This window comes from Canis lupus, chromosome 18, assembly GCF_048164855.1.
Source record: "Canis lupus baileyi chromosome 18, mCanLup2.hap1, whole genome shotgun sequence".
In the NCBI taxonomy this organism is placed as follows: Eukaryota; Metazoa; Chordata; class Mammalia; order Carnivora; family Canidae; genus Canis; species Canis lupus.
In genome coordinates this window covers 25538172-25552442 of record NC_132855.1, presented here as the reverse complement: position 1 = coordinate 25552442, position 14271 = coordinate 25538172, and the positions used below count along the sequence as shown (strand labels likewise).

Below are 14271 nucleotides of genomic sequence, written 5' to 3'. Positions count from 1 at the left end.
TCACATTCTGTTGATATTCCCCTCACTGAGTTACATTTTACTTAATGCACTAATGAATGGTATTTGCTTGGGACAAGGTCCGTTTTAGGACTTTGGACTATTGATCTTTTCTCAAATTCAGTGTTTGAGCTCTTGTTACCTTTAAAGCCAGTTTGGCATGGCCTGTGAAATCCTCATTCAAAATGTTGCCACTGTGAAAAGTGAAAAATGACTTGATGCAAGATTTTCTCTTTACTGTTGCTTATGTGTGTTGGGTTCACCTACCCACTTGGCTACTCTGATTGAAACAAATAGGAATTTGTATACAAATGTACATTTCATCAGGCATAAGACACCGTTGATAATCACACACACCATTATTTTTGTACATAAATTAAAATGCTGCCAAAAGATGATGATGAGGGATGCCTGGGTGCCTCAGTGGTTTAGTGCCTGCTTTTGGCTCAGGGTGTGATTTTAGAGTCCCAGGATCAAGTCCTGCATCGGGTTCCCTGCATGGAGCCTGCTTCTCCCTCTGCTTATGTTTCTGCCTCTCTCTCTCTGTGTCTCTCATGAATAAATAAATAACTAAAATCTTTTAAAAAAAGATGATGATTCCATCAATTATATAACATGGTCCACTTTCAGATGTTAGGAAATGAAAAAAATGTTGGACAGATGAAGAAATGTGGTATGGGATATTTGTATTCCACGTTGGATAAAAGAAACACATTTTCTTAGACCTCCCAAAAGGACAGCTTATGATGTGGGGAAGAGGGACACTGTGTGAAACTGGCTTGTCAACTGCAAGTCAGGTGTAAATTCAGATGACATCCCAAAAGAGGAATGGAGAATTTTGTTTCCGAAGAAACACACCTAGGGAATCGTGGGCACAATTCATTGAAAATGGCAGTGCAAAACAATAGAACAGACACAGACTTTACACAGGCTACTGTTTGATTTCAACCTTTAAATTCACATGACTGGTTGGGTGGTGGTGAAGGTGCAAGTGTCTTCTGGCCCCAGTCAAGCTTTTTATCACAGAGAACTCTCAAGGATTGGGTCCGGGGTGGCTCAGTCGATTAAGTCTCTGACTCTTGATGTCAGCTCAGGTCATGATCTCAGGGTTGTGAGTTCAAGCCCCATGATGGGCTCCACACTGGCATGGAGCCTACTTGAAAAAAAGAAAAGCATTCATAAGGATCAAATAGTTCTTTGTTTTGTAAGAGCTGGTAGATGAAACTGAGATGCTATTCGCCAAAATATATAGCTTATTATTGTAAAATTTAGCTGCCTGTGATCCCATCTCTCAGAAATTACTATTTAATACTGCCACTGCTTTTCTTTGGCTACGTATGCATACATGTATCCCTCTGACAAGAGTGATATCACTGGCTGACCCTCTTCAATAACCTTTTTTACTTAGGAATGGATCATAAAAATATTCCTGGTTTTATAGCAGAATTCACTACTTTTGTAATGGCTACATAATGTATCATACTCTGTGTTACTGGAACTACTTTGTTACATGCTTTTATAAATAACAGGAGGAAAGAGTATAGATCTTTTTACAGAGGCTCATACCTTTTCTAATTCATGTCTCCCTCCTTCCTGTAGCACAGCCGTTAATAATGGATTCTATTTTAGTAGGTGCCACTTATGTTTCTAAACAACTTTATCTTTTTGTCGTGTTTTTTGTCTTTAACCTTGCACATATTTGTATCTTGTCTATGGAAACATACAGCAAGAGCCCCCCTGCCCAGTAGCTCTGCAGGCCTGGGACATCATCTTACAGGTTTTGTTACTTTAGATTCCCTTCTTCTGTGTCTTATAAAGCAGACATCTACACACTGCTTGAAGTTGTGTGGACCGACTGCTAGTCAGAGCAGGAATAGTAGTAGCAGAAAGAAAAAATTACAGGGTCACATATTGAGGAAAAATTATTTCTACCATAGGTACAGGATGATGATCTCTATTTTGCCTTTAGGTTCCAGGGAATAAATAGTTACAGACAGTTTTCTGAAGACCATGATTCATGCCTGCTCTCGGCAAAGACATGACCAGGAAGGGCAATGGGACCAAACAGTGTTCTACCCTAATAGGAAACTGTAGTTCAAAGCCTACAATGTTGGCACTGAGTAAAAAAACAAGACAAAGCACAACACTAAAAGATGTTTCTCCAGAATTTACAGTGTCTGCATGAAGGTAGACCGAAATGTATAAGATGTATCCAGAAAAGTCTTTAGGCAGTAAAATTGAAAGCTTGAAAATTATGAAGTGTACAGTGGTTCAGGTGGCAACAGATTAAAGAAATCTTGTGAAGAGGCAAACCTAGGAAAAATACAAAGACGTACTACTTCAGTAGTGGCAACAGCATTATGAAAAACCATGTTACATAGTGAAACAGAGAAGTAGAAGAAAAGGTAAACTGTATGGATCTCAGATGGTATATTCAGGGCAAGAAGCATGTGGTGGGAGTCCATTTTTCATCATCTGAGGCTGATCAGAAGGAAAATGTCTAAACTCTTCACAAAATAGCTCTCAGTTTCATGATGACAAGGAAGCAAGAGGTTCATATGCCCCCCCACCCCCCCCCCCCGACCCCCATTCTCATCCCAGAGGGTAGTTGTTTTTATGTATCTGTAATGCCGAAACATTAGGACAATGTGTACTACCTAAAAGGTTAAGACTTTTCTTTACTACCATTTGTGGGCTTTTCAGTATCTCAAAAGAATATTTTTTTCTGTATCTTTTCTCTTGTGTACTTGGAGTCAAATCTCAATAAGCATATCAGGTAGGCAAGTTGAGAGGCAGCTGGGAAGCTCCTAGTGTTTGAGTTGTGGTCAGTACAGTAAGCATTTGAAAGAACAAGTTGTGGAGTAAATGCATTTCCCCAGTGTTGGTAGATTGCACCTGTTTGTGAAATCAGTGTTGGCTTTTGAGCGTTAACCTGAAATCCGAAGTCAACAAAATAGTGGTTGGAAGAAGAAAGTTAATTTGCATTTTGCTAGGTAGCAGCTAACCAAGCAGGTCTTTAAATATTTAGCAGTTTCTATACTGGTTATAGTGGATATGACTGGGTAGGGGGAAAAGCCAAATGTGTCTAAACTGATTTGCATTTTACTTTATATAGTTTTTTCTTTGTGAGTTTTTTTTTTTTCAGTGAATGTGGTTGATGTAAAAATTTAGAAAATGTTAATGAGGCAGTTTTTAAAGAAAATGATATTTTTCCTATAATTTTACTTGAATTCCAGCATGATTAACATACAGTGTTATATTAGTTTCAGGTGTACAATATAGTGATTCAACAGTTTCTGTACGTTACTCAGCACTCATTGTAAGTGTACCTCTCTATTCCTCATCACCTATTTTACCCATCCCCACCCCCACCCACCTCCACCTGATAACCACCAGTTCTCTATAGTTAAGAGGTTTTTCATTTCTTTTTTTCCTTTGCTTTGTTTCTTAAATTCCACATATGAGTGAAATCATAGGGTATTGTCTTTCTCTGCATGATTTGTTTCGCTGAGCATTATACCCTCTAGATCTATCCATGTTGTAAATGGCAAGATTGCATTCATTTTTATGTCTAATATTCCATTGAAAAAAAAATATATGCTCCACTTCTTTATCCATTCACCTCTTTTTTTTTTTAAGATTTTTAAAATTTATTTATTCATAGAGACAGAGAGAGAGAGAGAGAGAGAGACAGAGACACAGACACAGGCAGAGGGAGAAGCAGGCTCCATGCAGGGATCCCGACATGGTACTCCATCCCAGGTCCCCAGGATCACACCCCGGGCTGCAGGCAGCACTAAATGCTGTGCCACCGGAGCTGCCCCTCCATTCACCTCTTGATGGGATACTTCCACGTTTGGCTGTTGTAAATAACGCTACAGTGAGCATAGTGGTGCATATATCTCTTCACATTAGTGTTATTGTATTTGGGTAAATACCCAGTAGTGCAATTACTGGAACATATATAGTAGTTCCATTTTTAATTTTGTGATGAACCTCCATACCTTTTTCCATGGTGATTACACCAGCTTGCATTCCCACCAAAAGTGCACGAGGGTTCCTTTTTTCTCCACGTCCTGGTCAACTGTTGTTTAAGGAAAACAGATTTTGAAGAACACCTATTATTTCCCTAAAATGAATTAAAAAAGCTTTCGTTTTTGGGCATGTTGCTAATAAAGCACAGACCAAGCTTGGTATATGGTTTTCTGCTCATGGTATTTTCTTACTTTGAGGAGGTATCTTTTTTTATCTTTAAAGATTTTATTTATTTGAGAGAGAAAGTGTGTGCGTGAGAGAGCATGAGTGGGAGGAGGAGGAGAGGGAGAAGGAGAAGGAGGCTCCCTACTGAGCAGGGAGCCTGAGGCAGGAACGTGGGAGCAGGACCTGAGCCAAAAGCAGATGCTTAACCGACTGGGCCACCCAGGCACCCCAAGGAAGTATCTTCTTTTAAAGAAATACCTCTATAACAGGCCTAATAACTAACATTTTTGAAGCCCACACAGTCAGCAAGTGACAAAAATAATTTTCAGTGGCACCGTGGTTGTTGAGAGCCCACACAGGGAAGCACAGACCCTGGTGCCAGACTGCCCAATGTCAAATGCCAGCTCTGCCACCAGCGGTGTGAATTTGGGGAGCATACTCCCTCTCCACCGCTCCATTTTCTTACCTGAAACCTATGATAACAGTATTTTATGGCCGTTAAAATACAGCACCTGGCCACCTTGTCAGCATTATATAAACGCTGCTTATGGAGAAATACGTGTTTTAATTACACAATTGTGCTTTCAAAGAAAGCTGTCTCACACAGGGTCCACATGGGGCCAAAAGTAAGGCTGGAGGCTAATAGATACCCAAGGTTAGGCTTGCAAGTAGTTGAGCTTTGTGGAATCTGGTGGGGAAAGTTAGCTGGGATCTGGGCAGGGGGTCATGGACTATGCAAAGACATTTGGGAGGACCTTTACTTTTTTGCTGCTGGTAATGTGTTCCTTTTCAGGCCACATGTTTTGTTTGTTTTTTTGGTCTCCCTACTCATTGGCCTCTTCTCCTTGCTAGTAGGCTTGTTCCCTACTAGTTTGACTGCTGTAGGTTCAGCTGCTGTGTCCTGGTTCTCTTCCCGAGCAAGGGAGAAGGTGATTAGTTCAAGGCATTAGTTTGAGGTAGAACATTCACGTCAAAGGAACTGTCTGCCTGTGGAGTGCTTGTCCTGGGAACAGGTCACTGCTGCCTGAGGCCAGCTGGGGTGACTACATGGTCTGACCTGGAACACAGGCTGCCAGGGACAGGACAGTCACAGTAACTGATAACATTCGGTATAATATTAGTGGTGTGACCTGGAGGTCCTCAATAGGGATATTTGCATCAAAAGAGCACTTGTATAGGAGGGGAGAGTGAATAAGGATGGATTTTGCTTCTGCTTTTGTATCTGCAAAGCATCCTCAGCCACATTTCCTGGCTCCCAGCAGGAAGAAGTAGTGTTACCGTGAGCAGGGATTACTGACAGACCGTTCGTTTAGGACTCCTCTAAGGAACAGAAATTACATTTTGTATCTGTTTTATTGGAAAAGTGTTTTAGATTTGGAGATAGTTGATTCTTGTCGGGTTCTGGATTTTTGCTTTAACCCTAGTCATGGAGGAGGTTTAATGGGGGAGATAACTGAGTAACTATATTAAAAATCCATGGTTCTTAACCTTTTAACCTTGATTTTTACAGCTTTTGACTGTATTTGGGAATTTTCTAGAGAAACCAGTTGTCATGGAAATTTTCAGCCCACATTACAGCACACTGGTGCACATGTTTAATGCAGAATTGGATACGTGTAAGCAATTGTATAATGACCACGTGAAACAGGTAAGTAGGGGATGAAGCTGAGCACATCCCCAGCATCATTTTTGTGGGTGGTGGCCATCAGCTAGAATTTATCTAAAGATCTAAAGATTAGATAAGGAAGGTAAACCTTTTATGCCTTTATTTGATTGCCTTCTGCAGATGAAGAACCTGCTCTAGGAACCATAACTCCTATTGAGATTACTTAACACGTACATTTCACGTCTTTGTACTGTGAAACTACCGAAATGAACAATTGCTTACAAGGTTGGAAATGCATGCTGATTAAACATTCCCTTCCTCCCTCTTCACCAAAATATGATTTTGCAGATCGAGCGTGGAAATGTCATTCTTCACAGGAATATGCCATTTACTTCAGGCAACATCAAATGGGCTAAAGAGGTCTTTGAACGACTTCAGACATTTTGGTCCAACTTTGCATCTCTCCGGTGTTTGTAAGTTATTGGGCTTATTTCATGGTAAATTAATTATCCTAATGAGACAGGCAGGTTTTTTTTTAGAGGGTAGTGAGTTGTTCATTTCAGCCCTTGAAGAGTCATTGCCCTATTTAACTTTTTGTTGGCTGAGTTCATCGAGAGAGATCCATCCCCCCATCGTTTTAGAATACATTCAGTGGGACCCTTAAAACTTCCATCTGTTTGCCCGTTGCAGGTCCTTATATATTTTCTTCCCACTTTTCCTTTGCACCTGCAGTATGTTGGTAGTTTTTGGTTCCTCTTCTTCAGTTACTAGCACTCCTTTTATTTGACAGATTTCTGTACCTTCCTCTTTTCTTTGTAGGAACTGGTAACTTTCTGCTCTTGTACTTTGGTTACGTCTCTGGAGTTGCATTCATTTTGTAACTCTATCTTTTAAGGCAAAAACAATTCATAAGCATTATTTGGCGTTTCTTATTTCTATTCCTGTTTTCTATAGTGCATTTAATTTTACTTTCTATTGTATGTATCATTGTAAAGTAGTTAAGCTGACATCTAATATGTAGGAAAGTAGAAAAATCATATTCCTACAGATTCTTGGAAAGTCCTGATGATGCCCTAGTTTATCAGAAGTATATTGAAATGGTCGCTTTGCTAGAGCAATTTGAAAATCATATCTATGATGAATGGAAAAGTAACGTGGATGAAATCTGTGAATTCAATTTGAATCAACCCTTGATTAAATTCAGTGCCATAAATGGTCTTCTCAGTGTCAACTTTGACCCAAAGGTAGGGGTCTGATGTTTCTAGGTTTTATATATTTTTATTTTTATTACAAGTATATTCCTGATACTTCCGGTCATTTACATTAATTTGGGAGAATGTTAGTCCTATGAGGATTATAACTGAAATCAGCTTCTAATGAGTCTTTGTTTTAGAGATTTGTTTCCCAAATGCCATATTAATTACTTTTTTTTTTGCCTTGCGATTATTTACTGCTTCCACCTTTACTGGATAATGAGCTAAAGTAGGGTACATTTCATTTTATCTTTGTGTTCTGTGTTTCTAGTATAGTGTTGGGCACTTGATAATACTTAATAAATGTTAGCTCAGTTGAATGTAGTCATTAGTCTTTTATAAGAGTTTTCTGGCATGAATTATATTTGTAGCACACATATCGTTTTTAATTAAAATTTTATCATGTAAGATTTGGAGAATCCATGAAACATGGAATGAGAATATCCTTCAAGGGGGGCAATAAACTGTTATATGTTGGTTAAATTGGTAATTTTTATATAATGGTTTTCAAAAAAACATAAAACAACATATAAATACCCCAAATAATATGAATAATTAAGTATATCCAGGATGAAAACTACCTTTATTGAAGAGATGGTTTTTATCCTATGATAAACCACCTAACAAAGAAATTTCATAGATTATCTGAATAAGTTTATTTTCCCAAAATTTCATGTTATGTGATAATGAAAGTGCAGGAACTTTAATAGCAATTATATATATAGATGGTTGTGTGTATATATATTTATACGTAACATACTCTATGTACTTATAACTGATAAATGATATATGTGTATGTATATATTTTAACCTGTCTCCAACTCTAAGAGCTTGGTAGGAGGCACAAAATAAACCTTTCCTGTTTACTTAAATGAATATGCTTTACAGGAAAGGGCAAACAAAATATCTGTATGTTGTCATTACAAAAAAACTAGTAAATATTTGGTAATTTTTTAGATAGTGGAGATTACGTGCTGTTTTTTTAGTGATTGTCCTGTCTTTCATGTCAGTTCGAATGTATGTCTAGGTAAGAAGTGAGAAAGTTAGCCTCAGTGGATTTATTTGTTATAATCTGCACCCAAATTCTCATCTGTTGTCCTAAATTATTACAAAAAATAGCATCGCTTAATTATGTTTACAAACCTTAGCACACATATATAAATATGACTGAGAGAATTTAGGATTTGGGCAGCCCCGGTGGCGCAGCGGTTTAGCACCGCCTACAGCCTGGGGTGTGATCCTGGAGACCCAGGATCGAGTCCCACTTCGGGTTCCTTGCATGGAGACTTCTCTCTCTGCCTCTCTCTCTCTCTCTCTCTCTCTCTCTGTGTGTGTGTCTCAATAAATAAATAAAATATTTAAAAAAAGAACTTAGGATTCCTTCTATGTCTGATTTCATAAAACCTGCTTAAAGAATCTAAATTCCTGAGATGTTTCAGGAATAATTCCTGTGATTGTACCTGAAGGGATTCTAAAAACAAAATGTATGGTACTAGTTCACCTGTGGTGTGACAGCCTAAGGAAGTCAACTGGTTTACCTTTTAAACATGTTATGCAGTCTTTTCCTCAGAGCCTGTGATTTATAGATATAGTCACTTCTGCTACAACATGACATGTGCATTCCTAAAAATCACTGTGCTATGAAAGATTGCACAATAAAAAGTAGAGCACTTATGGGGAAGATGGGGGTTAGGGCTAGCGCACTTAAAAGCTGTCAGCGGTGCATTAGAAAATAGGAAACTAGGAAGAACAGCACTTTATACATTTTAAATGGCCAAATAATACTTAAATACTACAGTAAATTTGCCACTTACCCTTGACAAAGACCGGAAGCTTGCTCATGGAAGTGGGTGTTGGACAGGTGGCAGTTTGTGCATTGTTGTGGTGATAGAAGGAGGGCTGTCTGATACCAGGCAGAAAGTTGTACCCCCTGTGTGAATGGGAGTGGCTCATCATACTTGAGTGAACTGAGGTATTTGGTGGCTGTTGGCATAGGAGCATTTTGCATATTTCTAAGCCTTTCAGTTGAGTTGAGTGCAGTTTTTAGCATTTACCTAGTGTTTCTTGCTAATGACATTGTAGTTAAGCAGACCAAATTTGTGGTAGGCCCACATTGCTAGTCTGTCAGTTATATTGCAACAAATTTATGTTTTCAAAACAAACATTGTAGCAGAACAGCACTGGGAAAAGATTGAGTCCCTGTATAGCCTTCCATTTCACATCTCTATGTGCACATGTCACTCTTTTGCTTGAATTCTTTCTCTGACTGTGGGCCACAGCCAGTGATTTTTACCTTTGTTATTTATACTTCTGTGTCATAAGAATGTATAATTACTTCTATTAAAAAACATATGAAACAATAGCCTTTTTACATTGAGGATTTGAAAATTTTATAATCATTGGATAAAATTTTAAGCGTTTGGATTTTAACGTGTTAAAAGAGAATGACATTCTTAAAATACACAATAATCCTTGATTTTCTTTTAATAGCTTGTGGCTGTATTGAGAGAAGTGAAATACCTTTTGATGTTGAAGAAGTCCGACATACCAGGGTCAGCTTTAGCTATCTTCAAAAAAAGAAACACTATTTTAAAGGTTAGTGTTTGTAGATATTAGGGCATTTTTTGAACAGAAATATTTTGATTTGTAATGCTGACCATGTAGACCTATAGTACTTTTATGCCTCTAAGATATGTAGCTTTAAATATTTGGTACTTTTTGTCTTGGGATTTCCTTTTCCCAGTACATTGGAAATCTTGAACTTCTTGTGCAAGGCTATAATAAGTTGAAGCAGACTCTTCTGGAAGTGGAATACCCTCTGGTTGAAGATGAGCTGAAGGCCCTGGATGAGCAACTGCAGGCAGCCGTGACGTCACTGACGTGGCAGGATGACTGCTGCGAATACATCAAGAGGGTGAAAACAGCCACGTCTGAATTGGCACACAGAGTGGAGCACACACAGAGCAATGTCAAAGTGATCCAGCAAACCATGAAAGCTTGGGCAGAGTGTACGCTCCTTCCCAGGAGGGAGCACAGAAGGGAGACTGCCTTTACTTTGGAGGACAAGGCTGATTTATTTACGAAAAAATACAAGCTAATTCAAGAAGATGGCTGCAGGATACATAACTTGGTGGAGGTAATTGCTTTTAAGGTTTTGACATTGACTGAAGATCTTTTCAATTAGTTGACAAAAGAGCAGACGTAACCTAATAATGTTGGATTCCTTTATTGGGCTGGAGAGAGCTTTATGTATGATTTTGTTAAGCATTTAAAATGGAGGAATTTGCATTGCTTACCTCCAGTTTTTTCACGGGCCTACAATTTCTGCAGCCCTTGCTTATTTTCATTCCTGAGGGAAGAGATTGGAATGTGAGATATATTGATGAAACAGAAAGCCTAAAGCTGGAATCCTTGTCTTTGTCATAGCTACATGCTCTTTTGGATGCTATTCATAGCTGGCCCTGTTTGAAGAATGCCTGTAGGTGCCAGCCATCTTGACCGTGTCACCTCCTGCCACCCTCTCAGCCTTCTCGTAATGGTGGACAATAGTCACTCTCCTTTTACTATGTATTTGAATTTTCAAAAAACAATAACAGACACTATTCTAGAGTGATCAATTTAAGAGAAGACAAAAATAAAACCAAAGAAACAAGGCAGAAAAAGAAAACAAATGCAACCAAACAAAAAGTCCCTTATCTCTTGGACCTTACATTCTAGTTGGAAAAGGTAGAGAAAATGACATATATGGAATAGGTCAATTGGTCATAGGAGAAATGGTAAAAAAAAAAAAAAACATATATATATAACATATATATATATAACATATATATATGTTATATATATATATATATATATATATACACATAGCAGGTAGGATAGGGAATCATTGGTATGCAGTGTATTTTATATGCGGTGATCTGAAACCCTTCCATACTAAGGTAGCAGTTCTGCAGAGAACTGAAAGGGAAAGAGAATGAGCCATGTGTATATCAGGAGAAGGGTGTTCTAGGTAGCAAAAAAGTATAGAAGTTTGAGGAAGAAGCACAGGTGGTCTATCCAAGGATCAGTTAGAGAGCCAGGATGCCTGAAGCAGAATTTGCAAGGAGAATAGTAGTAGTTGATGAAGCTTGGAAGGGACCAAGGACAGATACATGGTATTGACAGGCCATTATGAGAACTTGGGTTTTTACCATGAGGTGAAATAGCAGCCAGACACTCTCTACTCAAAGGCTAGCCTGTTGAGTGTAAATCAGAGGGGAGCAAGGAGGTGGTAGGAGGTAAAGAGACCTTTGAGAGATTATTATCATAATTCAGGTGATAACGGCTTGGGTCAGAATGGTAGTGATTGAAACAATCATGCTAGATATATTTTGAAGGTAGAGCCGACAGGATTTGCTATGATGAGTCAGGAGAGAGAGAATTCAAGGATGGATTCAAATTTTTTGGTCTGAGCAACTGGAAAATTGGAGTTTGCCTTTACTGATATGGGGGAGAACTGTGATAGAGTGGATTTTGTATAGAAAAGAGAGGCTTGGGGCAGCCCCGGTGGCCCAGCAGTTTAGTGCCGCCTTCAGCCTGGGGTGTGATCCTGGAGACCCGGGATGGAGTCCCACATCGGGCTCTCTGCGTGGAGCCTGGTTCTCCCTCTCTGTGTGTCTCTGCCTCTTTCTCTCTGTGTCTGTCATGAATAAATAAAATCTTAAAAAAAAAAAAAAAAGAAAAGAGAGGCTTTGGTTTGGCCCATGTTAATTAGACACATATGCCCACAGACCTGGAGTTTGGGGTAGACCAGGCCAGTGACATAGAATTGAGAGCCAGGAGCACATATGTCATATGTAAAGCCAGGGACTTAGAGGAGTTCATGTAGGGATTAATGTAGGGATTAATAGGTAGAGGAGAGGTCCAAGGACTGACCCTGAAGTCATCTCTGAGGCCAGGGAGAAGGGGAGGGTCCAGCACAGGATGCTAAAAAGGAGGCAAGTGAAGCAGAAGGAAAAATCGAGAGAGATGCTGTCCTGGAAAACAAGTCAAGAAGAGATGCCAAGGAGGAGAAAGCATTTGACTTTGTCCCATACTCCTTCAGGACCTGAAAATGAGGGCCGAGGCTGGCAGATGTTGCAGCGTGGAGGCCTTTGATGGCTGTGACAGAGCTAACTTGATACAGTGGAAGCTAGATTGGAGTGGCTGACAAGAATGGGAGAAATGGGACCAGAAAGCCATTGAACTGAGGATGTCTGAGGTGGCCGGAACTAAAAACTCTGCAGGGCCTGGGGCGTGTCAGAGATGGGGAGGATTTTATTTTTAATGTTGGTTGAGGTTTCTGAGTGATTGTATGTTGATGGGAGTGGTCTAGTAGAGGGAAAATAATTCTCAGAGGTAAGTCCTGGAAGGAAAGGGATTTTGTAAATACATGTGGGAGTTGGCTGTAGCTAAGAATTTGGAGAGTTCATCTGCAGTAACTGGAGGGAGGAGGGCAAAGGTCAGGAATGAGGCGCTCACAGCCGGGCAGCTCGAGGGAGATACATACAGGGAAGTTCATTTTCACTCTTATTAAGGAAAAAGGGATGGGAACAAAAAAGCGTATTCCGCATTTCCTTTGGAGCATGTTCGTTACACGGCACCATCTCTATAGATGTATGTGGTCCTTAGACCATGACACTCTCCTTTGGCCAGGGCAATGACACCCTCACTGTGCACACACACCACCATCACAGAGCACCATGGCCTGGGGTTTGCCCCCTGTAGAGGTTGGAAACCAGGGTGTTTAGTCTTGTGTTTTCCAGAATCCAGGCCTGAATTTTCTCAGGCGTTAAGTGAAGACCTTTGTCTCTAGGCTAACTCTCAGTGGGAGAACAAGCGACAGACCATGGTTTTTCTCCTGAAATTGACTATAGCTGACCACGTAGTTTAGTATTCCATTATCATTCGCTTAAGGTGAGCCTCCTAAGGGCCCCAGTACCCTTTATAGATTCTTAAGATATTTGAGTGAACAGAATAAAGAGCCTTGCTTCTGTGGTGCTTGCATGCTAGTGAGGGGAGAGACGGAATAAGCAGCGGGTGTAAGGCAGGGACGTTAGAATTGGTTGAGTGCTGCAGAACAAAGATGAAATAAGAGCAGGGCGCAGGAGTTTTGGAGTGCTGGGCTGGGGTTTTAGGTAGGATGATCAGCATGGGCCTAAATGAGAAGGTAGATGAGCAGGAAGTTACGGAGTCCACGTAGTGAGCCCTGGGAAAGGAGTATTCCAGACAGAGGAAACAGGCTTCAGGGAGGACCATGGCATGTGTTTTGTGCAGGGAGGTGCATGTGGGGCAGCTGAGGGAGTAGAGGGGTGGAGAGTACGATGAGCTGAAGTCAGATGCTCACGGGGTGTGAGGAGGGGGGCGGGCACATCAGGGAAGTCCTCGCAGGCCTCTGTACACACTTGGGCTTTTACTCTGGGCTACGTGGGCAGCTCATTGCAGAACTTGGAAGAGAGGGAAGTAAACATGATCTGCCTCTCATTTGGAAGAGAGACTGGCGTGTTGTCATGTTGCAACTAGAGCACAGGGAAGGCAGAGGGCCTGGTGGGTTACTGTGGCAGTGACCTAGGTGACAGATGGGTGATGCCTGGGCTGGGGGCGGTGATGATGGAGCCTATCAGAAGTGGCTGGATTCTGGATATATTTTCAGTAGAACAAACAGAATTTCCTAATAGGCTGGATGTGAAGCATCATAGAGGGAGGCATTGGGGATTATTCTAAGAATTTGGTCCCCTCAGAAGATAAGGTTGGAAGTTTTCTACTAAAAGATGGGCTCTATTCTTTTTTCCTTAAGTCAAAAACTAAGCAACTCTGGAGACCTTGTTCTCAGTATGGGAACAGAGGAAAAGCTCTAAATTGAGAGAAGTCAACTTCAAAATAGGGATAAAATCGTTCCCTGCACCCCCCCCATATCAGCCCATGATTTTGAGCCTGGTCCTCAGACTTCCTCTGAGGAGTGTCACTGGGGGGAATTTGTGGAAATATTACAGAGGGTAGGTCATCTCTGCCTTTTCATGCTGCACCCTGTGTGGCTGGGGGATCCCAGGCAATAGTTTGCAGGCAGAGTCCAAGATGAAGAAAGAAGGGTAGAACCATGAAAGCTTGGATCTGGAAGGGACCTGAGCCATCACTGAGTGACCCCGAGCCCTTCTTCCCTTTTTCTCTTTATATTAAAATGTTGAAAATAAAAACAAT

The 14271-nt window shown here is 40.5% G+C and overlaps 1 protein-coding gene and 1 long non-coding RNA gene across 2 annotated transcripts in view; one reads left to right on the top strand and one right to left on the bottom strand.

The window, feature by feature from the left end:
* The window catches only part of DNAH11 (dynein axonemal heavy chain 11), a 316619-nt gene that overhangs the window by 34357 nt on the left and 267991 nt on the right, over positions 1 to 14271 (top strand). Inside the window, 5 exon segments of the mRNA XM_072783813.1 lie at positions 5708 to 5845; positions 6152 to 6276; positions 6852 to 7047; positions 9547 to 9651; positions 9800 to 10192. Coding sequence (XP_072639914.1) covers positions 5708 to 5845; positions 6152 to 6276; positions 6852 to 7047; positions 9547 to 9651; positions 9800 to 10192 — 957 coding nt within the window.
* Positions 728 to 8981, bottom strand: LOC140608882 (uncharacterized). Its single transcript, XR_012010865.1, has 3 exons — positions 8871 to 8981; positions 4002 to 4081; positions 728 to 1150 (listed from the first exon to the last, which is right to left on the bottom strand). It is a non-coding gene; the product is annotated as an uncharacterized lncRNA (long non-coding RNA).